We start from the raw sequence: 23,377 nt of genomic DNA on the forward strand, positions 1-23,377 counted from the left end.
TCTTCATACACAACCATGGGGGTAGATTGTAAATAACAAGCATAACAGGCCAACAACTATACTTACTGCTAAGAGAAGCGTGTGGATTAAACCCGTCAGTCGAAAGACCTAGACGAATATTACGAGATTCATTTCCAAAAGAAGGTCACTTCAAATCAACTCTTTTCCAAGCTAGGGTGTCAGCTGGATGTCTTAATTTACCATCCTTTATTCTTTCATTAGCATGCCACGACAAACTTTTAGCATGTTCAGCATTTCTAAACAATCGGATGAATCGAGGAATTGGCGGAAAGTACCACAAAACTTTGGCAGGTACTCCTTCCTTGACATCGTCACCATTTCTTTTCTTTTGCCATCGTGACTCACCATAAGTAGGACACGATTTTGCGTCTGCAAAGCTATTTCGATATAATATGCAATCATTAGGACATGCATGAATTTTTTCGTACTGCATGCCTAATGAGCATAACGTCTTCTTTGCCTCATAAAATGAAATTGGAATTTCATTATCTTCGGGCAATAACTCCTTCAAAAAACTAAATAAATCAGTAATGCTTTTATCACTCCAGCCATGTTTAGCTTTTAGATTGTACAACCTAAGAAGCGCGGATAATTTTGTAAATCTTGTACAACTAGGGTAAATTGGTTTCTTAGCATCATTAAGGAGTGTCTCAAACTTATTTGGGTCTACTCTTGATCCAAAATGTGCGTCGTCAATCATTTCATCTAATGGATCCCAGTTCTCCTCTACTATATTTCTCCTCACTCCTTTGTGTCTACTTGGCAGAGTTGGAGTAATAGGAGCTATCTCCCCATGGTAATACCAAATTGTGTAACTCTTGTCGATCCCATTGAAATATAAGTGTTCTTTAATCTTTTTAAGTTCCATCTTTTTAACATTTCCACACTTAAGACATGGACAATAAGTAAAATTTGGGTCTTTCACATTTTTTGAACAAAACCTTAAGAACAAATCGACCCCGTTCCTATATTTCGCAGATAACCTATTCGCTGACATCCACTGTTTATCCATATATTCTCCTATGCCTATCAAAAAAAAAAAAAAGAAACATCACTAAATAAGGACTTGATAAAGTTGGATGTCTATATAAAACTAATCGTTTATTATCCTAAATAAAATCGGGCAGCATTTCCCCTATAATAGTGACCTAACCATCTGCATGTGAATAGCAAAACAAACAATTCAAACAACATACAATAAGTTTCTTCCTTATAGGATGTCTATATAAAACTAATTGTTTATTATCCTAGATAAAATCGGGCAGTATTTCCCCTATAATAGTGACCTAACCATCTGCATGTTTATAGAAAAACAAACAATTCAAACAACATACAATAAGTTTCTTCCTTATAGCTCTGCAGCACACAACCAAATTTCTCAGAGCCTACATCACTAAAACACACAAGTTCTCAACCTTCAGTTATCACCGCAACACACAATTTTAATCTCAGAACCTACTTCACTATGGATGAATATTTAAGATATTGAAACTCCTCTAACATTTGTTTAATAATATTAAAAGTAGAAGTAAGAGAATATATATTTACCTCTTGCAATTAATAATCCAAAAGCTAGCAAAATTACTTCACGTAGTAATCGAATTCACTATTAAATCCACAAACCAATATAATTAAATTAATAAATAATGAATAAAATATCACTAAATATCTAGCAATATATAACTTATTATTGATATAGAAATTTTGATGCAAAATACTCTTTAAAATCTCACCACCAAAATCACAACCTATGAAATTAAATTAATTAATATGTTAAACATTACTAAAAAAATATCACTAAATATCTAATAATAGTAAATGATTGGTAAACAAATAAAAAAAACTCCAATGCGCCACTAATTATAATCTAAACAAAAAATCAATAAAAAATTCCATAACCTAAAAACTTAATAATCAACAAAAACATAAAAATTTTCATATATTTATATTTTAAAAATTATTTAATAAATTTATTTTAACATAACTATATATATAACAAAATAGTTACAATTTAAAAAAAAAGTTGAAATGTATATACAAAAATATATCTAAATTTCGAAATAGAAAATGATAAAAATTAAAAAAAATCATGAATATATATACTCTAATGAAATCTATACAAAGTGATAGGTTAAATTAAAAAAAAACTAAAAAATCATAAATCTATAAAAAACTTCCATGAAAAAACTAAAAAATCCTACAATGTATATAAAAAATGCATAAAAATGTAAAACTAACACAAAATCATGTATATTACTCATCCTAATGCTAAACCTATGATTTTTTTTTCAAAATAATTAACTCAAAATCAAGAAAATAAAAAATAAAAAACTTACCTTAAAACCCTAAAAACGTAGCTTTTGCTCTCTAGTTCGCGTATGTGAGGAAGAAGGGAAGCAAAACTAAGTAAATATATCAGGGGGACATCCAACGTCTCCCACTGGGAGACGTGCCACAAGTCCCACGTCTCCCAGTGGGAGACGTTGGATGTACCCCTAGCCACTTCTCCAGTCTATTTCCAACGTTTTCCACCATTTTTAATGCCTTCCAATTGTAGCCATTAATAAAAACTTTCAATGTCTTACACCATTAGACATTTAAAACCCCTGATAAGTTTTAATGTCTTACACCATTGGTGTAAGACATTGTAGGGAGTCATTGTATATCAAATTTGTTGTAGTGGTACCAGGTTTAAATACCTCGGAGTGTGTCACCAAATAGATTAAATTTTTTTTAAAGTAAAGTATTTTAATATATAAATGCATATGTATGTAGAAAGTATCCAATCCTCACTAACTGTTTAGCTTTAATTCTCAGACCTAAGTTAATGGCTCCGAGAGGAAGGGCAACAAGGAGAAGGCCTGCAGCTAAAGTCCCTGAGGCCGAGGTTCCCCCTCAGTCAGCTGCATTTCCAATGAATGCCATTCTTGAGGCTTTAAGAGGCCTTCTTGCCCAACAAATGGATCTAGCTGCTCGACAGAGTCATCACTTCCAAATCTTCCACCGGATTCAAATACCTGAGTTTGAGGGTCGCCAAGACCCTATGATGGCTGAAAGATGGTTGAGGAAGATTAAGAAAAATTTCAACACCATGGGAACACCTGAAGAGTATCATGTGACTTTTGCTGTATCCAAGTTCGAGGGTAATGTAGCGGATTGGTGGGAAACTTTGAGTAGGGCCACTGAGACTGGAGGGATGACTTGGAGAGACTTTGAAAGGGTCTTTAGGGAACAATATTTTAACCCATCTCATTGGAGGACTTTAATTGGGTCATTTGACAACTTAAGACAGAGGAACATGACAGTAAATGAGTTCTACATGAAGTTTGTAGAATTATCTTCCTATGCTTATGCCGGTACGATCGATCAACCTCTTTTGATTGAGCAGTTCCTCCGTCGCTTAAACCCTTCAATATTGGGTCCACTTGCCCCTATGACCTTTGGAAATTTGAACGAGTGTGTAACAGCAGCCTTACGGACTGAGGCTCATCAAGAAGGAATTGAAAGAAAGAATCCAGCCCGAGAAAGAGGAAATGATAGGAAAATGAACAAGAAGAACCAAGGGCGATGGTTATCCCAAGGACAACAACTCAGTGGGAGTAGCAATTAGGGGTGCACACGGGTCGGGTTTTCGGGTTTCGGGTTCATCGGGTTTGGGTTTTACGGGTTTCAGGTTTTATTCGGATTTGGGTTTGAATCGGGTTGGGCTGGGCCATTTGTGTTTTGGGCTGAAAAGCCAAATTTTGCAAAAATACCATTTTTTTACACTTTTTTTTCAAGAATACCATTTTTTTCTTCAAAAATGCCATTTCTTTTTCGGATTTTGGGTTGGACTGGTCCAATTGGGTTTTGGGCCGAAAAGCCAAATTTTGCAAAAATACCATTTTTTTACACTTTTTTTCAAAAATACCATTTTTTCGAATTTCAGGTTTGAACCCGAGTTTTAAAAAACTGCAAACCCAAGCCCAACCCGACTTTTGTCGGGTTCGGGTCGGATTTAACCCGAATCCAACGGGTTTTCCTAAAAAACGGGGTTTCGGGTTGCGGGTCGGGCGGGTTTGCGGGTTTTTCGGGTCAAATGTTCACCCTTAGTAGCAATAGTAGTGGATCTTCATGAAAGAATCGAATTGGGTTGTATGGGTGTTTCAGTTGTGGCCAATAGGGTCATAAGAAGAAAGATTGCCCACAACGACAACAGAGGTTCCAACCATCACATGGAGGACCCATAGGGAGTTATGCTAGGTCTACTCCTTTAACAGGACAACCTAAGAGTAACCAGTCTCAGTATTCATCCTATAGTTTCACACCCGCACCAAGGCAACAATCCCAATATCAACATCAGTTCAAGCCCCAAGGTTCAGGATTCAACCAGGGGTACTCACAGAGTTTCCAAACTCCTATTTTTGCTGGAAGTCAGAGAGGGTTCAATCAAGGAGGGTGTTTTGGTGCAAGCACAAACCATCATGGTCAAGGAAAAGGGAAAGCAAAGGAAAAAGCCTCTGGCCAAGCGTATGCTCTTGGTGGTGATAATGCGCAAGGAGGATTATGCCAAGGAGTTGTGGATGGTATGGTTCTTATCTCACACTCTTGGGCTCATGTATTTTTGATATTGGTGCATCACATTCTTTTATATCATTAATGTTTTCTAGAATGTTGGATTTGAGTTGGGAAACTTTTAGTCCTACATTGCAGTTGAGTGTACATATGGGAGGGCATGGTGAAGTATCAACCATCTGTAAATTGGTTTGTATTGTGTTTGAAGGGCATAATTTATTAGGAAACCTGATGGTGTTACCTATGGGAAAATTTGATGTGATTCTTGGCATGGATTGGTTGTCTAAGTACCAAGCCATTGTAGATTTCTCACGCAAAAGGGTGACTCCAAGTGGAGATTTCATTGTATATCGAGCCAACATGAATGCAATAAGGCACAATCCTATCCGTAAGTCATGTTTAGGTGGGAAAAGAAACTTAGAGTGTTATGGGAGTCTGTTTGCAATTAAGGATGAGTCTAGGCCTCTAGACAAGTTTCCTTGGATATCAGTGGTTAGTGGCTTTCCAGATGTGTTTCCTGAGGATTTGCAAGGACTACCACCTGATAGAGAGATCGAGTTTTGCATTGATTTGATTTCTAGGACTCAACCAGTTTCTACTACACCTTATCGCATGGCACCTACAGAGTTAGCTGAATTGAAAAAGCAATTGGGTGAGCTAATGGATAAAGGTTACATTAGAAACAGTACTTCTCCATAGGGAGCTCCAATTTTTTTTTGCCAAGAAAGCTGATGGATCCTTGCGACTGTGCGTCGATTATCGGAAATTGAATCAGATGACAATTAAGAACAAGTATCCTTGCCAAGGACAGATGAGTTGTTTGATCAGCTTAGAGGTTCAAAGTGTTTTTCTAAGATTGATTTGAGGTCAGGCTATCATCAATTGAAGATTAAGGAAGATGATATTCCTAAAACTGCTTTTAGAACACGTTATGGACACTTTGAGTTTTTGGTGATGCCATTTGGATTGACAAATGCACCTGCCGCATTTATGGACCTTATGAATAGGATCTTTAGACCCTATTTGGATAAGTTTGTGGTTGTTTTTATTGATGGCATTTTGGTGTATTCCAAGACACCTGAGGACCATGCAGAACATTTAACAATTGGGTTGCAAACTTTGAGGGACCATCGATTATATGCTAAGAAAGAGCAATGTGACTTCTGGATGACCGAGGTCAAATTTTTAGGGCATGTAATATCTCAAGAAGGCATTACTGTGGATCCTGCAAAGATAGATTCTATCTTGCAGTGGGAAAGACCAAAGAGCGTTACTGAGATTCGAAGTTTTATTGGGTTAGCAGGTTACTATCGTCGCTTTGTGGAGAATTTTTCTCGAATTTCTATGCCTTTGACAAAGCTAACAAGAAAAAATTTAAAGTTCGTGTGGGATGACAGTTGTGAAGAAGCTTTCAGAGAACTTAAGCAAAGATTCACTACGGCACATGTTCTCACTATGTTTGATAGTGATGAGCCTTATGTGGTATTCACTGATGCTTTTGGTACTGGTTTAGGAGGAGTTCTCATGCAAAATGGCAAGATTGTTGCCTATGCTTCACGCCAATTGAAGTCGCATGAGAAGAACTACCCTACACATGACTTGGAACTTGCAGCAGTGATTTTTGCCTTGAAAATTTGGAGATGTTACTTATATGGGGCAAAGTTTGAATTATATTCTGATCATAAGAGTTTAAAGTATCTCTTTACTCAAAGAGACTTGAATTTGAGGCAAAGAAGATCGGTCGAGTACATGGAAGATTATGATTTCACTTTGCAGTATCATCCTGGAAAAGAAAATGTGGTCGTTGATGCATTAAGTAGAAAACCTCATGGCATTTTCGCTTGTTTGGCTCTTCAGGATTGGAAAAGAACGATCACTATGGGTGATTATGAATTAGAGTACTATGAAGGAAAAGATATTGCTTGTATTTCAAACGTAGTGGTTACACCAGTGCTACTTCAGCAAGTTAAGCAATGTCAGTGGCAAGATGAGAAATTGAGACTTATCTGTAATTGAATCTGAAACGGTGAGCAGTTAGATGGATGGACAGTAAATGCCGAAGGATTCTTATACCATAAGGGAAGATTGGTCGTTGCAAATATCATTGATCTTAGAGAATCTCTTATGATAGAGTCTCATAGGTCTAAATTTGCTATACATCCTAGAAGCACAAAGATGTACCAAGACTTGAAAAGACAATACTGGTGGGAAGGTATGAAGAGAGATGTGGCTAACTTTGTAGCTAAGTGTGTTGTTTGCCAGCAGGTTAAAGCTGAGCACCAAAGACCGTCAGGGTTGCTTCAACCTTTACCTATACCAGAATATAAGTGGGACAGGATCACGATGGACTTTGTGACGGGATTACCATTAACACCATTAAAGCATGACACGGTATGGGTGATTGTTGATCGTTTAACCAAATTTGCTCATTTCGTTCCAATTAGGAAGGATTATAAGGTTTGTAGACTAGCTCGACTTTATGTGGATAATATACTTCGACTGCATGGGTTACCTTCCAGCATTGTTTCTGATAGAGATCGTTGATTTACATCAAGGTTTTGGCGAGCATTGCAAAAATCTTTAGGAACAGAGCTTAACTTAAGCACCGCTCACCACCCTTAGACAAACGGACAGTCTGAAAGGACTATCCAAACTTTGGAGGACATGCTTCGTTCTTGTGTTTTGGATTTTGGTGGTAGCTGGGGAGAGCACTTGTCATTGGTGGAATTCACTTATAATAATAGCTACCAGGCTAGTATAGGCATGGCTCCTTATGAGGCCTTATATGGGAGGCTATACAGATCACCTTTGTGTTGGGCAGAACCAGATGAGCATGTCACAATTGGACCTCAAATTATCGCTAGTACCACTCAGAAGATCAAAGACATCCAAGAGAGACTTAAGGTTGTTCAAAGTCGTCAAAAGAGTTATGCCGATCTCCACCGATGAGAAGTTGAGTTTGAGGTTGGTGACTATGTCTTCTTGAAAGTTACTCCCATGCGTGGTGTGACGAGATTTGGAATGAAGGGTAAGCTAGCCCCGAGGTATATTGGACCTTTCGAGATTATCGAGAGGGTTGGGGAGGTCGCTTATCGATTGAACTTACCAGTGTGGTTGGGGCACGTTCACAATGTGTTCCATGTGTCGATGCTGAGGAAGTATACTCCAAACCCATCACACATCATTGAGTATGAGGCTATCCCTCTTCAAGAGAACGTGACATATGAAGAACAACCTATCAGAATCTTGGTGAGAGAGTTAAAAGTGCTAAGGAATAGGGAGATTCCAGTAGTCAAGGTCTTATGGCAGAACCATAGAGAAGACGAGGCTACTTGGGAGTTAGAGTCGGAGATGTATGAGAAGTATCCTCATTTGTTTAATTTTCAGCTTGAGGTTGTACTTTGAAAAATTTCGGGATGAAATTTCTTTAAGGAATGAAGAATATGAAGACTCAGAAAAATAAATAAATAAAATAATATTATATAAGTTTTTATTTTAAGTGGTGGGATCCACTTATTTTAAAAATAGTCAGACCTTTTTTTTTCTTCTCCCTCCCGATCATTCTTCTTCTACTTTTTCTTCTCCTTTTTCTCTCAGCAACAACCCATGATTGGGTACCAGGAAGCCATTTCCAGAGTTTCCTTTGCCGCCACGCGCCGGAGCTGGAGCACTAGTGGCCGGCGACAACCCCATCCCCAAAATCTCAAAGCCATTGGAGTTAAGACGCACGCGAACGGAGGAGTCAAAGTTTCGTCGTCAAAACTTTAACTGCTCTTTTCGGCGAACCCAGACCTCCGTTTGGTGAGTGGGTGGCACCGTTGGAACCAGCGTACGTGAAGGGAGGAACATCACCCATTAAGTCATTTCGGTCAACTCACCGTTTTTCTCCGGCGATATTTTGGGTATTTCCGCCCCTTTGGAAGCATTTTCCGGCGACACCGAAGGTCATTTGGGCAAAGAAGTTGTACTTCCATGATGTACTCATCAAGAGGATTATTTTGATATATGTCATGCATATATTCATCGACGTTTCTGGTACCACCACCAACCGCTATTGTGCACTGCTTGGGTGAGGTTCCGGAACTTGAAATTTTAAATATGGTCATATTATATGTCTTTGGACACGATTTTGAATAAGGAATGCAATGATGATAATTGTTTGCTCATTTGGTGCATGTAAGAAAAACGTGATATTAAGATCAGACTAAATCACTCTAAGATCATCATTAAGCTTAGAAGCGTCACTTTGGCCTCGGATTGAAAATTCTAAGGAGGTAGGGACTCAACTTGACTATTGGACTTATTTTACTCTTATTGAATTGCCTTAAACATATTCCAATTTTAATATTTATAAAATGTTTGAAAAATAGAAAACTTAATCTGCATGTTTTTTGTTAAGTTCTGAGGGCACTGAGTGCCAAATATACTTTTTTCACTTATTTTGTGCAGGTTATGATTTTTGGGTTTTATTCAAATGCAGTTGTTATGTTGCCCAATTTTCTAAAATATAAAAGAGAATATGTTTCTTTCTTTTCATGTGTACCTGCATTTGGTTATACCGATGAGAGCCATAGTGATCATGATTTGTGCATGTTGTTGTTTCACGACCTAATCTCTGTGTCATCATAGGTATATCAGGTGCCCACTCACCTGTAGGTGTAAAGACCTAGCATCTGTATACAGGAAGTGTTATGAACCCCCCTTGTGGTGGTTATCAGGTCCGGCTACCCAGTTTAGGATGTTGGTTTTTCTATGGTGGGTAACGGGAACTAGGGATCTAGTGGACGGTGTGATGTGCACTTGTAGCTATGCTCTTATGATTATTTGTGGTTTCTCTCAATTTTGGGTTATATATGATGATATATATTTTGTTTTCAAAGCTAACCACGCATGAGTTTTATTTAACTTTTTGAGTCCTATGATATTAGTTGCTTTCCTACTGGGCTTTATAAGTTCACCCCTATATCTCTCCCATTCCAGGAACCTAGTGACGCGATTGTGGATAAGGTGAATTGTTGATGAAGCTAATGTGTTTAGCGCCATAGTCTTATCTTTTGAACATTATATATGTATTTAATTTGGAACCTATCGGTCTGTATATCTATGTTAGCTATGTAATAGTTAGAAATGAGGAATAGTGGATGCTAAGTATTATTTTGAGTGTTTTATGACTTATTAAAATTTAACTGTTTGGTGACCACTACAAGAATATATGTTATTAGCGGCGGACCTCCTCCGCCTGTATTATTCAGTCTCCGCCGCTAATAATAAGGGAGTATTTATAAAAAATAAAAAAAAATCTATTAGCGGTGGACATTATCTATATTAGCGGCGGATGATCCGCCGCTAATACACTAAATTAAAAGTCCGAGAAAAGTTTTTACCTTTTATTAGCGGCAGGCAATTACCTATATTAGAGGCGGACAACCCGTCGCTGATAATATTAGAGGCGGGTAATTCACCTTTGTTAGCGGCGGGATCCCGCCGCTAATAATATTATTAGCGGCGAGAAATACTAATAGCGGCGGTCCTTCGCCGCTAATGATTATGGAGAGGTTAAAAATTGCACCGCACCTTTCTTCTTCGCGTCCGTTCTCTTCTCCTGCCTACCCGTCTTCTCTTCTGCACAACTTCTCCACACCGTTTGGCTACACAGGTATGTGTTATTGTGTTTTTTTATTTGATAATTGATACAACTCTTTGCCGTGAGAGGTTTATATGTTATTTCTTTGTCCATGAGAGGTTTCTGTGTTATTTCTTTATCCATGAGAAGTTTCTGTCCGATAAATATTATTTGAACCTGTAGCCTTACATTTTATGTATGGAAAATTTTAGGTTCTTGTACCAGAAAAATTTTAGGATTCCTGAACCGAATATGTGAAATTTTAGGTTCTGGTACCATAAATCATTACTGATTTTCCACTGTAAAGAATCACAAACCGAATATGGGAAATTTTAGGATTATTGAACCACGAAATCATTAGAAGTTGGCAGTGAGAAGTTTCTGTCTGATAAATGTTATTCTCTTTATGTATATTCCCTTTTATAATTTGTCTAAATAGTGCAAGTTGTAAAATAGTTTGGCAGTGACTTTTGTATTATCTGTTTTGGCAGTGACTTTGGTTTTGGTTTTGGTAGTGAATCACATATATAACTTTGGGTTTAGCAGTGAGTGGCTGTCATTTTTGGATTACACTTGGTGTCATTTTCAGAGGTATTTTTTTATGATATATGTTGATATCGATATTTTGGACTACTCTCATTGATGTATTTTGATTTTATATTTTATATTTGGTACTTTGTTGTTGAATTGTTGTTACTTTGTTTTGTTTTTGTGTTCCTAGTCTCTCTTTATTTGAAATAGTTTTTTTAATACTCATAATGCTCTATGTTTGTTTGGATTTATTGAAAATTTAGAAGGTTTTTTACAAAAATAATGTCACATAAATAATAATTTATTTTTTGATTAATTTTTAATAATTTAATTAATTAAATAATAAAATTTTGATATAATATTATCTAATTAAATAATTTAATTTAATTTGTTTATTGAATAAAGTTATCTAATATTTAATAGTTATAAATTACATGAATATAGAAATTGGTAATTATATTTAATAAAAGTTTAAAAAATTAAGAATAAATAATTATATAAATAATAATTTATTTTTGATTAATTTTTAATAATTTAATTAATTAAATAATAAAAGTTTGATATAATATTATCTAATTAAATAATATAATTTAATTTGTTTATTGAATAACATTGTTTAATATAAATTACATGAATATAGAAATTGATAATTATATATAATAAAATTTTAAAAAATTATGATAATAATTTATTTTTGATTATTTTTCATTAATTTAATTAATTAAATAACAAAAGTTTGATATAATATTATCTAATTAAATAATTTAATTTAATTTGTTAATTGAATAACATTATCTAATATTAATTACATGAATATAGAAATTGATAATTATATTTAATAAAATTTTAAAAAATTCTGAATAAATAATAATTTATTTTTTATTATTTTAATTAATTAAATAATAAAAGTTTGATATAATATTACCTAATTAAATAATTTAATTTAATTTGTTTATTGAATAACATTATCTAATATTAATTACATGAATATAGAAATTGATCATTATATTTAATAAAATTTTAAAAAATTATGAATAAATAATAATTTATTTTTTATTATTTTAATTAATTAAATAATAAAAGTTTGGTATAATATTATCTAATTAAATAATTTAATTTAATTTGTTTATTGAATAATAATATCTAATATTAAATAGTTATATAAATTTTTTTTATCAGGACAGCGACACACCCACGACCCCGACACACACTCGACCTTGGCACACCCTCAACAGGTGTGGATATATTTTTTGTAATTAATATCTTTTGTATTTTTTGAATAATTTATTTTGTATTTGTTTAGTGTATAATATTTGAGTTTTTAGTCCTTTAGTTAGTATCATTGGTATGTAAATCTTGACATCTATTGTTAAGATATATGTTTGTTCTTACTTTATTTTTTAATCTTGGTATGTAAATAATTATAGGACTCTTTTGGTTAAAAAAAAAAATTAAGTGATAATTTAAATTAATTTATAAAATATAATGATAGATGATTTAGTATTAAGTAAAATATAGTGTTTTTGTTAAAATTGAATAAAGATGATTTAAACTTGATCAATCAGATTATTAGCACCCATATTTTCTTTATCACAATTTTCTTAATTATATAATATTAATTAAACTAAGTGCTAGAAAAATATAAAAATTCAATTAAAATTAATTTAAATTTTAAAATATTTTCTTAATGTTTGAATCATTTTTAAATTTTAGTAATAAATTTTGAATTATTTTTTATTTTAAAAAAATTTGTAATTATTTTTTAAATTAAAATTGAAACAAACTAATTATATCTCGTCTGTATTTCTCCATTGCCATTATTAGCAACCATACCAAATTTTTTGAACTGCTTATTAATTTTTGTCAAAAAAAAAAAGTATTTAGTCAAATTAAGGAAAAAATTTATACTACTAACTAACTTTCATCGCAACTTGATATTTTTAATAGGGAAACTAATTTTGTTTAGATTGTGATTTTTTTTGTAACAAATTTAAGATAGTTTATTTAATAAAAAAAGTGAGTATAGAAAAAAAAAAAAAAACAACAATAAGTGCATATTATCATGTTATTGTGTTCTTTTTTCTCCTTTTTGCTTGAACATATGTTATTATTATTATTATAATTTGTAAAAATAGAACAAAAAAATTAATTAGTTGTTAATTTATTTTCTTAGTCTCGGTATGTTTGTGATTGATGGTTGTTGACTACAACCATCAATTACATGGATATCGGCCCAGAAATGATAAGTTTAAAATATTGTTAATAAAATTTATCTAATTATTTAAAAATATAAATTAGTCTTAAAGTCAAATAATTATTAATTTATAAAGTTATTATTATTATTATTACAAATTAAAAAATTATGAATAAATAATAATTTATAAATTACATGAATATAGAAATTGATAATTATATTTAATAAAAGTTTAAAAAATTAAGAATAAATAATTATATAAATAATAATTTATTTTTTAATTAATTTATAATAATTTAATTAATTAAATAATAAAAGTTTGATATAATATTTAATAAATAATAAATTAGGTTAGGAAAACAAATTAATTTGTTTATAAATAACATTATCAAATAAAACATCATAAAATAGCATAAGATATTATAATATTGCATAAGATTTCAAAAATGATAACAACTCTCCTTTGTTATCCATTTCTATTCACATTACTAAAACTCACACTCTTATAATACTTTAGATGGCGATTGACAAGACTTGGACAACATTGAGAAATCGTGGTTGTCAAGAATATTGGAATGGTCTGCAAGCTTTTTTGAGGATGGCGTCGGAACATAAAGATTCTGATGGAAGAATTAGGTGCCCGTGTGTGAGATGCAATAATAATAGATTTGAATCTTTGGATGTAGTTCGGGCACACGTATTCGATAGGGGTTTTCATCAAGCTTATGATAAGTGGATTTTTCATGGTGAGGTGGAAGAAATTGTTGCTGATGAGGTGGTTGATGAGAATGAAGACGATGAAATGATTCACGTTGTGGAAGACTTCCTTTTACCGACAACTGAGGAAGTAGAAAGGGATCCCGGTGGGAGTCAGTATTATGACGAGTTATTTGAGGAGATTGAAGCGGAGTTGTATCCTGGCTGTGATTGGATTTCATCCCTGAAATTTTTAGCAAAGTTATTGCATCTAAAAGTTAGAGGGAAGATGCCTAACAACATATTTGATGAATTGCTGAAGTTGTTAAAGCTTGCATTTCCTAAGGAAAACAATATCCCCGGATCGTACTACGAGGCAAAAAAGAGATTGAAAAAATTAGGGTTGGGATACGAGTCCATTCATGTGTGTCAGTATGATTGCTACTTATTTTACAATGAGCATGCATCTAAAGAGACATGTCCAGTATGCGGAAGTAGTAGATGGATTACTTCCGAAATGACGAAAGGAAAAAAAGTGCCACACAAGGTGATGCGTTACTTTCCGTTGACCCCTCGGTTGAAAAGATTATACAGTTCAAGGATTACAGCAAAACACATGATATGGCATCACGCCGGGAAATCAAAAGATGAAGGGGTGATGGGACACCCGGTGGACGACTCTGCGTGGAAGGACTTTGATGCCAAGCATCCTGATTTTTCAAGGGATCCCAGAAATGTTCGTCTGGGCTTAGCTGCTGATGGATTTAATCCATTTGGCAACATGAACCTTGCATACAGCATGTGGCCTGTGGTGTTGGCAAACTATAATCTGCCACCTTGGTTGTGCATGAAAGACAATTATTTCATGTTGACCCTCCTTATTCCTGGGCCAAAATCACCCGGTAAGGACATGGATGTATTTCTGAGACCATTGGTGGATGAGTTGAAGGATCTGTGGGTTAACAAAGTTGATACAAGAGATAGTACGACCAACAGGATGTTCAAGATGCGGGCAGCCCTTTTGTGGACAGTGAACGATTTTCCAGCTCGCAGTAGTTTGTCTGGATGGAGTGGTCAGGGATACAAAGCTTGTCCTACGTGTAACGAGGACACAACTTCCATCCGAGTGATCGGTAAGACATCTTACGTTGGTCACAGAAGATTCTTGCCAAGTACTCATCGAATGAGAAGAGACAAAGAGTTCGATGGAGAAGTTAAGAGAAGACGTCCTCCAAGACGGTTTACTTGTGAGGATATACTAGAACAAGTTAATGCTCTTGCAGTGCAAGTTCCAGGAAAACATGTCCAGTTTGGGGGTGTGAAACGTAAAAGAGGAGTAGATGAAGGTAATTGGAGGAAAAAAAGTATTTTTTACGAGCTTGAGTATTGGTGTACAAACAAATTAAAACATAATATAGATGTCATGCATGTTGAGAAGAATGTGTGTGATAGTCTCCTTGGCACCATCTTAGACAGTGATAAATCTAAGGACACCACTAATGCCAGACATGATTTGAAAAAGATGGGTGTGAGAGAATCATTGTGGATTTATGAAGATGAGAATGGGAAGCTGATGAAACCGCACGCTCCTTATGTGTTAACTTCGGCGCAGAGGCAACAATTTTGTCAGTTTATAAAAGGAGTTAGATTTCCAGATGGATTTTGTTCAAATTTGAAAAAGAAAGTGTCCGAGAATGATACAAATATTCTTGGGTTGAAGTCACACGATTGTCACGTGATAATGCAACGATTACTTTCTCTCGGTGTTCGCAAGTTTCTTCCAAAATCTATATCGACCACTATTGCAGAATTGTGCAATTTCTTCAAGCAAATATGTTCGAGGACTTTAAATGTTAAAGATATGGAGGAAGCACAAAATGATCTTATTCAAATATTGTGCAAGATGGAGTTGATTTTTCCTCCAGCTTTTTTTGACATAATGATTCATTTGGTATTACATTTTCCAGAAGAAGCAATATTGGGTGGTCCGGTATTTATGAGGTGGATGTATCCTTTTGAAAGGTACATGAAAAAATTAAAGAATTATATGGGAAATAAAGCTTGCCCTGAAGGGTCGATTGCCGAAGGCTATGTTGCAGACGAGGCTTTGACCTTTTGTTCAATGTATTTCAAAGGCATTGAAACAAGATTTAACCGTCTTGATCGAAATGAAGATGCAACTTATATCCCACGAAATCTTGCGGTTTTCCAATCTCAATGTCGTCCACTCACAAAAGGAACTTTGAAGACTCTCGATCATAAGACTCGTGAAATAGCTGAGTGGTTCATACTTGAGAATTCTCCTGAAATTGAGCCTTATTTAGAGTAAGTTTATTCTCTTATAAATTAGAACATGTGTGATTATTATCAGTTTTTTGTTATCAAGAATCGTAACACTATTCTAATTAACAGCGAACACCTACAAGAGATTAAACAAAAATACCCAGACGGTGATCATGATCGTTTGCATAGGAAAAATTTTTGTTCGTGGTTTCATAAAAAGGTAGCTTTGAACTTTGAACTTTGAACAGTGATTTTATTAATGATATATTTTGTGAATCTAATATCATTCTATGTATTTAGATATATGACTTGCACAAGCTTGGATCTTTGGAAAACGGTGATGAACTGTTAGCTTTAGCATCTGGGTCAGATCATTTGTCAACCTTTTACCAAGGTTGTATAGTCAATGGTGTTCGATTTATTGCACACGATCGAGACAAAAAGCGCACCACACAGAATAGTGGAGTGTCTGCTGCCGGAACAGAAGGTTTTAATTTTTACGGCACGCTTGAAGAAGTAGTGATACTTTCTTTCACTGGTGCATATTCAGTGGCATTATTTCGGTGCAAATGGTTTAATACAAATCCAAGAATGAAGAAAACAGTCATTGAAAATAATGTCACCAGTATAAACGTCAATGGCGAATGGTACAAAGATGAGCTGTACATACTTGCTACTCAAGCTAAGCAAGTTTTCTATCTCGATGATTTACTTAGAGGTTGTGATTGGAAAGTTGTAGAAGATGTGAATCATCGACAGATTTGGGAAATTAAGGACAATTCTGATGAGGTTAATGATGTTATTGATGTTGTACATGAAACAAGTTCATCAAATTTTGTGTTGACTGTGGACCTCGGAGAGTTGATTATGCAATCTGATCAACCTGTTGCATATGTTGGAGCTGATGAAGATGGTGACGACGAAGCTGATATGTCAGAACATGAGGACGTTGCAGATGCAGAAGATGAATTGGTTGTTGAACTTTGTGAAGATGAAAATTTGTCTCCGATTACTGATGGAAATGATAGTGATTACTCTGTTTAGTTTTTTTTCTATTTGTGTAACAGAACTATGTATTTAAATATAATGATGTGTTTTTTTGTAATTATAATATAAGATATTTGAGCTTTGTGAATATGAAAATGTATCTCCGATTACTGATGGAAATGATAGTGATTACTCTGTTTAATTTTTTCTATTTGTGTAAGAGAACTATATATTTAAATATAATGAAGTTTTTTTTTTAATTATTATTATTATGAATTCAATGTGATATACTTCTATTTAATGCTAATTACTAACTAATAAATTTTAAACTGAAGTATAATGTCAGCTGATATAGCCACTTATCATGGCGGAGATGGTGGGGGTCAAGACCCGCTAGATCCTTCTAGGGTACCAACATCTTGCGAGTCAGGTTAAATATTGCATATCAAAATTATTTTTAGAAATTATATTGTTAGATAAATATAACATCAATACTAATACTGATTATTGTTAATAAATTTTAAAGCCCCGCCGACGAGAAGAAAAGGTCGTGGCCCTGCTAGTAATAATGTTCTTGAAGAACAAAGGAAAAAAGCTGGGAAACCATTAGATTTAGAGCTTGATCCTGTGACCAACAAAGTGGTTGGGCAGGAGGATCAAGCTTTTATTCGCATGTTGGGAACTCTAGTTTCCATTTTGTGTCCGGGGCATTATTTGGATTTTGCTGATGTACCTCAACAGTTTAAGGATCAAGTGCTTGATTGTATGAGGGTAAAAAAATTACAAATCTTGTACTTTTCATTATTTAATGGCATTATTTACAAGTTATCTAATATTTTTTTCTTAAGGCAGTATTACTATAATATAGACGGTCATCCACAACGTGAGTCAATTCTGGCAACTCTCAACAAGGAGATGGGGGAAAGATATCGCGAGAGAAAGACCTATAGACATAGACACTTCAAAAATCATTATGCTGGACCAGAAGATTTGGAGAATGTCCTCTCTAAGCCACCTAACCATTGCACTAAGGAGGCTTGGCAGCTTATTTGTGAAATGTTTTTGAGCGAAAGATTTTTGGCTCGTTCAGCTAAAAATCAAGCAAACAGAAGACAAATGAAGTATGTAGCAACACAAGGTCCAAAGTCGTTGGCAGCTAAGCGTCACCAATATGTAAGTGAAGATGTTAATTTAATTTTATAAAATAACACATTCTGAAACATTTTGTTTACATTTGTATAGGAGAACCCGGATGCGCATGTTGTTGATACTTGGAGGGATGCTCATATGAGAAAATCGACAAAATATTTTGTCAATGAGGCAGCTCAACAAGATTATGTAAGTGAATAGTATTGTTTTCTTGTTTCTAATGTTTATAATGTTTCTAATTTTTGTTTATAATGTTATCTTTATACAGGAAAAAATGGCGGCTGAGGTTGAGAGGTCACAGAATGAGAGGCAAAGCCAACAGCAGAGTGAGGCATCTCTAAATGTATCTAGTGTTGATTCGTCCCCGGTCGATCAATACGAGATACTAAGTAAAGTACTCGGGGAGAGATCTGACTACCAAAGAGGAGTGGGTTATAGGGCGAAAGGGAAGGCAAAAAAGACATCCTCTAGCTCTACAGATCAAAGTCAGTCCCAAGCAAATACTGCTGCTTCGCCTAATGAAGATATGAGAGTTATGACTTTGCTGGTGAAGGCAATTCGTGAGACGTTTGAGACTTCGACAACTGTGCATCCCAGTAAACTGTATAACCCAATGTTTGACAGTTTTCTGCAGAGGCATTTGCCACCACAATCCGAAGGTGGTTCGTCTTCTCAGTCTCCTTCACAGCAGTATCAGCCTCCTTCACAGCAGTATTAGCCTCCTTCACATCAGCAGTATCAGCCTCCTTCACATCAGCAGTATCAGCCTCCTTCACAGTATCCGCCGCAGCAGCTGTTCTAGCCTCACCCAATGTATCCGCCACATATGTCGTCGCAACAACCTCCTCAGTATCAAAACCAATACATTTTTGGACCCCTTTCCCAGTCTCCTCCACAATATTTTAGTTTTACCGATTTTCCAGGAGGATCGATGCAGCCTCCGCCACAGCCACAGCCACAGCCTCGAGATCTGTTTGGGGACCTCACGCTCGGACGATCATCACAACCACCTTATATTCCTTCACTGCCACCGCCGCGGCCGCCACAGCCACCGCCACCACCACCACCACAGCCGTCGTCCTCACAGCCAGACCAAAATGTTGAAGATGAGGACAATTTCAATATTAATCTTAATGACTTTCTTTAGTTACTAGTTTATATATTTGGACTGAATTAATACTTTATTTATTTTTAATGACTATAGTGATATTTACTAGGTTGATAAATATTAAAGCTATTTATATTAATTTTAATCTTAGTAATGTTTAAATTAATTAAATTTTTATTTTTGTTAAATTATATTATAAATTATTTTTAAAAATAATTAAATTTAATAAATATTAATTTATTAATTTATTTAAAATTTAATTTTAAAAAAATTATAAATGCAATATTAGCGGCGGACCCCGCGGCTAATACTATTGCCTCTGACATAGTTATTAGCGGTGGGTTCCGCCGCTAAAAATGGATTATTAGCAGCGGGTGTGTCAGTCCGCCGCTAATAATGACTATTAGCGGCACATTTTTAGGCGCGGGGTATTAGCGGCGGATGTGGCCATTATTAGCGGCGGAGTCCCCCGCCGCTAATAACAGAATTTCTTGTAGTGGACTACTAAAATTTAACTGTTTGGTGACTACATAACTGTGAGGATATTATTGTTCTATGTATTAGGATAAATGATCATACTTTTATCCCTAATATTTTCATATATAATTATAGGTGTTATTCTATTGTTTTGATTTAAAATTATAGTAATATTTAATTTAAATTAAATGATCATTTATAAAGACTATTTTCCACCGATGGTCAAAGTTTGACATTTGACCCCCCAAATTATGGATATTATAATTCTGCCATAGCTTAGGGCTTAGGTTGTGACAACGGTGATAACAAAATATTATATATTATATGTTTAATATAACATTAAGTTTAAGTTTAAGTTCAATTAAATTTTATTTAAGTTATAAAATATATAATTTTATTCTTTTTTATATAATTATCATTGTAAAATATCTAAAAAATATCTTATTTTAATTTATTTAATTATTTTTATTTAAATTTAAAGCAAATTTACAATCTAACGTTAAATATAAAAATTTTCTGTTAAAATTAACGGAAAAAAATAAAAAATCGTTAAAATAAAAAATTTCCATTTCCTACCCAAGGAGACGGGGGTTAGGGATTAGGTTTCTTATTTGAATTTTTGTTCGTGTCTTCAAGAACGATGGGCTTGGGCTTCGGGAACGACAATGGGGAGAGGATAGATCTAGTGAGGTGCTGCCATGCGAGGTTGGGGATGAAGACTAAAGTTGCGAGGTGAAATGTGAAGTATGTGATAGAGTTCAGTCAATTCGGCCTTAAGCTTTTCAAGTTGATCTGTGTCAAGTTCAAGAAAGAGAGATTGAGGAAGAAATTTGTAGTGCTAGCTTCTAGGTTATGTTCTTAAATTAATTTGGGTTTGTGTTCTTAATTTTTTTTTTATGAATTTGTGTTCTTAAATCTGGGTTTGTGTTCTTAAAATATTTTGTAATGAATTTGTGTTTATAAACTAAGATTCTGATTTTGATATGTGGTTAAATTCAGGTGGAATGATTTTTGTTTGAATAATTATGGATTTTGATTTTTTTTTGTTGTTGAATCATTTTGAACATCTATCAAATTGTGAAGAAAATGATACAAGAACACTTTTTTTAATCTAATTATTAAATTGAAACTTTTTAGAACTTTTACTAGAATAGATTAGAGTATATTTTACTCTTTTTTTTTTGTTTAAAATTAATAAAATTTAGTATTTTTGGGTTAAATTAATTAAGTTTAGGATAAAAAATTTATTTTTCAATGTTTAAAATTAATTTAATATATTTAAAAGTAAAAATTTTGACAAAACTCGAGGATATTTTGGTCATATTGAAAAATTGTTTAACCAAAATCTGGTTCAAGGTACTATTTTGATCGGTTTTGTAATACGCATGGTCTGAATTGTTATTTAACAAATCACAAAGGTCAATCGAGTTTCTATCAAAACATTAGAGGCCAAAATGATATTTTTCCTTTATAATATTTAAATTTATATTAATATAAGTATCAAATATTAAATAAGTATAATATTAAATATCTAATCTTGTATTAAATATTATTATAATAATAATAATTTATAAAAATTGAACTCATGTTAATATAATTAGTAAAAAATTAAAATTATATATTATTATCGTAATAATATTTAAATTTATATTAATATAATTATTAAGTATCAACTTTTAATTAGTTGTAAACGTATATTTTGAATTTACATTAATATAATTAATAAATATATCTTTTTAATTAGTTTTAACTGTCTCTTCTATGTCTTACTAATTATTTTAAGACACCACATTTATGTATAGTTGAGAAAATAGAAAGTTGTAAATAATTTAAATATATATTAAATAAATAAATGAGGTGATAATTTGTGGGACACGTGCGACATGGAGGAGAAGTGAAATTTGGGGAAATATATAGACAGCTAAATTAACTATTCCATCTAATCAAACACGCATGGCCACGTACACAATCACAAAATAAAACAAAGAAAAAGAAAGAGATCAAAGATAAACCAAAAGGAATATTGAATTTAATTTCACTTTGGAGAGAATATCTTTTATTTTACTGGATGAATCAACAATTAACAAACAACTTTCTTGTAACCCCATATGAAACACTAATGAAGACGTATAATTAAATCTTGAGTACGTACGTATTAATAAGATCATGGAAAAAAATCTTCCGGACTAGGGCATTGATCATATATACATAGAAATTTAGTCACAATTCATACCTCGGGTATGTTCGGCGCCGCCATCGTTGATTACACTTCAAATTACCGATTTCGTGGTCCATATTTATCGTGGGAAGAAGAAGAAGTAGTAGTTGTTCTCGGCAAGTCGACGAAGTTAGCAGTTTCTTGACCTTGTCGGAGTGTAGTTGTTCCCGACGGAGGGTTCGATTCCAAGTTTACGATGTTAGGAGCACCCGGCTGCATGTTCAGTCCCGTCAACTCGGTCCTGCGAAAGTTATCGAAGTTCGTATCAAGCGGCGCCCAACCATGAGGCTGAAAAGCATTTTCATGATTTTGTTGGAGTGTTGCTCCCGGCGGCATGTTCACTCCCGTCAACCCGGTTCCCCGAAAGTTGTCAAAGTTCATAGCAGCCGGCGCCCAACCATGAGGCTGAAAAGCATTTTCATGAATTTGCGGAAGTGTTACTCCCGGCGGCATGTTCAGTCCCGTCAACCCGGTTCCCCGAAAGTTGTCGAAGTTCGTAGCAGCCGGCGGCCAACCATGAGGCTGAAAAGCATTTTCATGATTTTGCTGAAGTGTTGCTCCCGGCGGCATGTTCAGTCCCGTCAACCCGGTTCCCCGAAAGTTGTCGAAGTTCGTAGTATGTGGCGCCCAACCATATGGCTGAAACGAAGTGTTTTGATTTTGTAGGAGTGTTGCTCCCAGCGGCATGTTCGGTCCCGTCAACTCGGTTCTCTGAAAGTTGTCGAAGTTGATCGGAGCAGTCGGCGCCCAACCAAGAGGCTGAAAAGAAGTTTCTTGATTTTGTCGGAGTGTTGCTCCCATTGGCATGTTCATTCCCGTCAACTGGGTTCCCTTAAAGTTGTCGAAGTTTGTAGCAGGCAGCGCCGAAGCATGAGGCTGAGAAGGATTTTCTTGATTTTGTTGGAGTGCTGCTCTCGGTGGAATGTTTAAACTACTTGGAGAAGAAGAAGAAGAAGTAGAACAACTAGGATTTGGAGGGACGGCGGTGGTGTTTTTTTTCGGCATACCGGTGAGCTTTTGCACTAAATCTAGAAAGTCCTTTTCATCAGTTAAATGGATGACCTTATCTTCATTTATGAAAGTTATTTTGGGATGTTGACGCTGCACAGGATTCGATTGAGGATCAGGAGTAGTAGTAATAGGTTCTTTTCCTGGTCTACTTGCCGGAATGTTACCTTTAGATTTCTTGCCGGTGGTTAACGGACTGGGCGGCAGAGGCTCTAGCCGTGGCGGTGGCTGTGGCTGAGACTTCGACTTCGAGTCAGAAGGAGTAGAAGTAATAGTTTCTTTTACTGATCTTTTTCTTCCCAGAATGTTCTCATTAGAATTCTTGCCGATGGTACTTAACTGACGGGGCTGCTGAGTCTTTTCCTGGGACTGAGGAGGAGTAGTGATATGTCTTCTTCTTGTCGGAATGTTACCACTAGATTTCTTGCCGAAGGTTAACGGACGGGACGACTGTGGCTGAGTAGGAGTTTGTTTATCTTGCTGGAGTGTTGTTCCCGACAAAATGTTATGATTTCCCAAGTCGTCGAT

The 23,377-nt window shown here is 34.6% G+C and overlaps 1 protein-coding gene across 1 annotated transcript; it reads left to right on the plus strand.

Annotated features, from left to right (window-relative positions):
* The first annotated feature begins 2,848 nt into the window (after window positions 1–2,848).
* LOC133805580 (uncharacterized) lies at window positions 2,849–7,119 on the plus strand. Its single transcript, XM_062243760.1, has 7 exons — window positions 2,849–3,620; window positions 3,950–4,077; window positions 4,184–4,618; window positions 4,714–5,260; window positions 5,447–5,526; window positions 5,650–6,510; window positions 6,610–7,119. The coding sequence occupies exons 1-7, from the start codon at window positions 2,849–2,851 to the stop codon at window positions 7,117–7,119; spliced, it is 3,333 nt and encodes a 1,110-aa protein (XP_062099744.1).
* The last annotated feature ends 16,258 nt before the right edge of the window (window positions 7,120–23,377 follow it).

The sequence above is a fragment of the Humulus lupulus genome, chromosome X (assembly GCF_963169125.1).
Source record: "Humulus lupulus chromosome X, drHumLupu1.1, whole genome shotgun sequence".
NCBI lineage: Eukaryota > Viridiplantae > Streptophyta > Magnoliopsida > Rosales > Cannabaceae > Humulus > Humulus lupulus.

Coding starts and splice junctions, on each gene's coding strand:
- LOC133805580 (XM_062243760.1), top strand. CDS start 2,849: ATGGCTCCGAGAGGAAGGGCAACAAGGAGAAGGCCTGCAGCTAAAGTC. Junction 4,078..4,183: donor TCGGGTTGCGGGTCGGGCGG/GTTTGCGGGTTT, acceptor TGTGGCCAATAG/GGTCATAAGAAGAAAGATTG. Junction 5,527..5,649: donor ATGGACACTTTGAGTTTTTG/GTGATGCCATTT, acceptor GTGTATTCCAAG/ACACCTGAGGACCATGCAGA.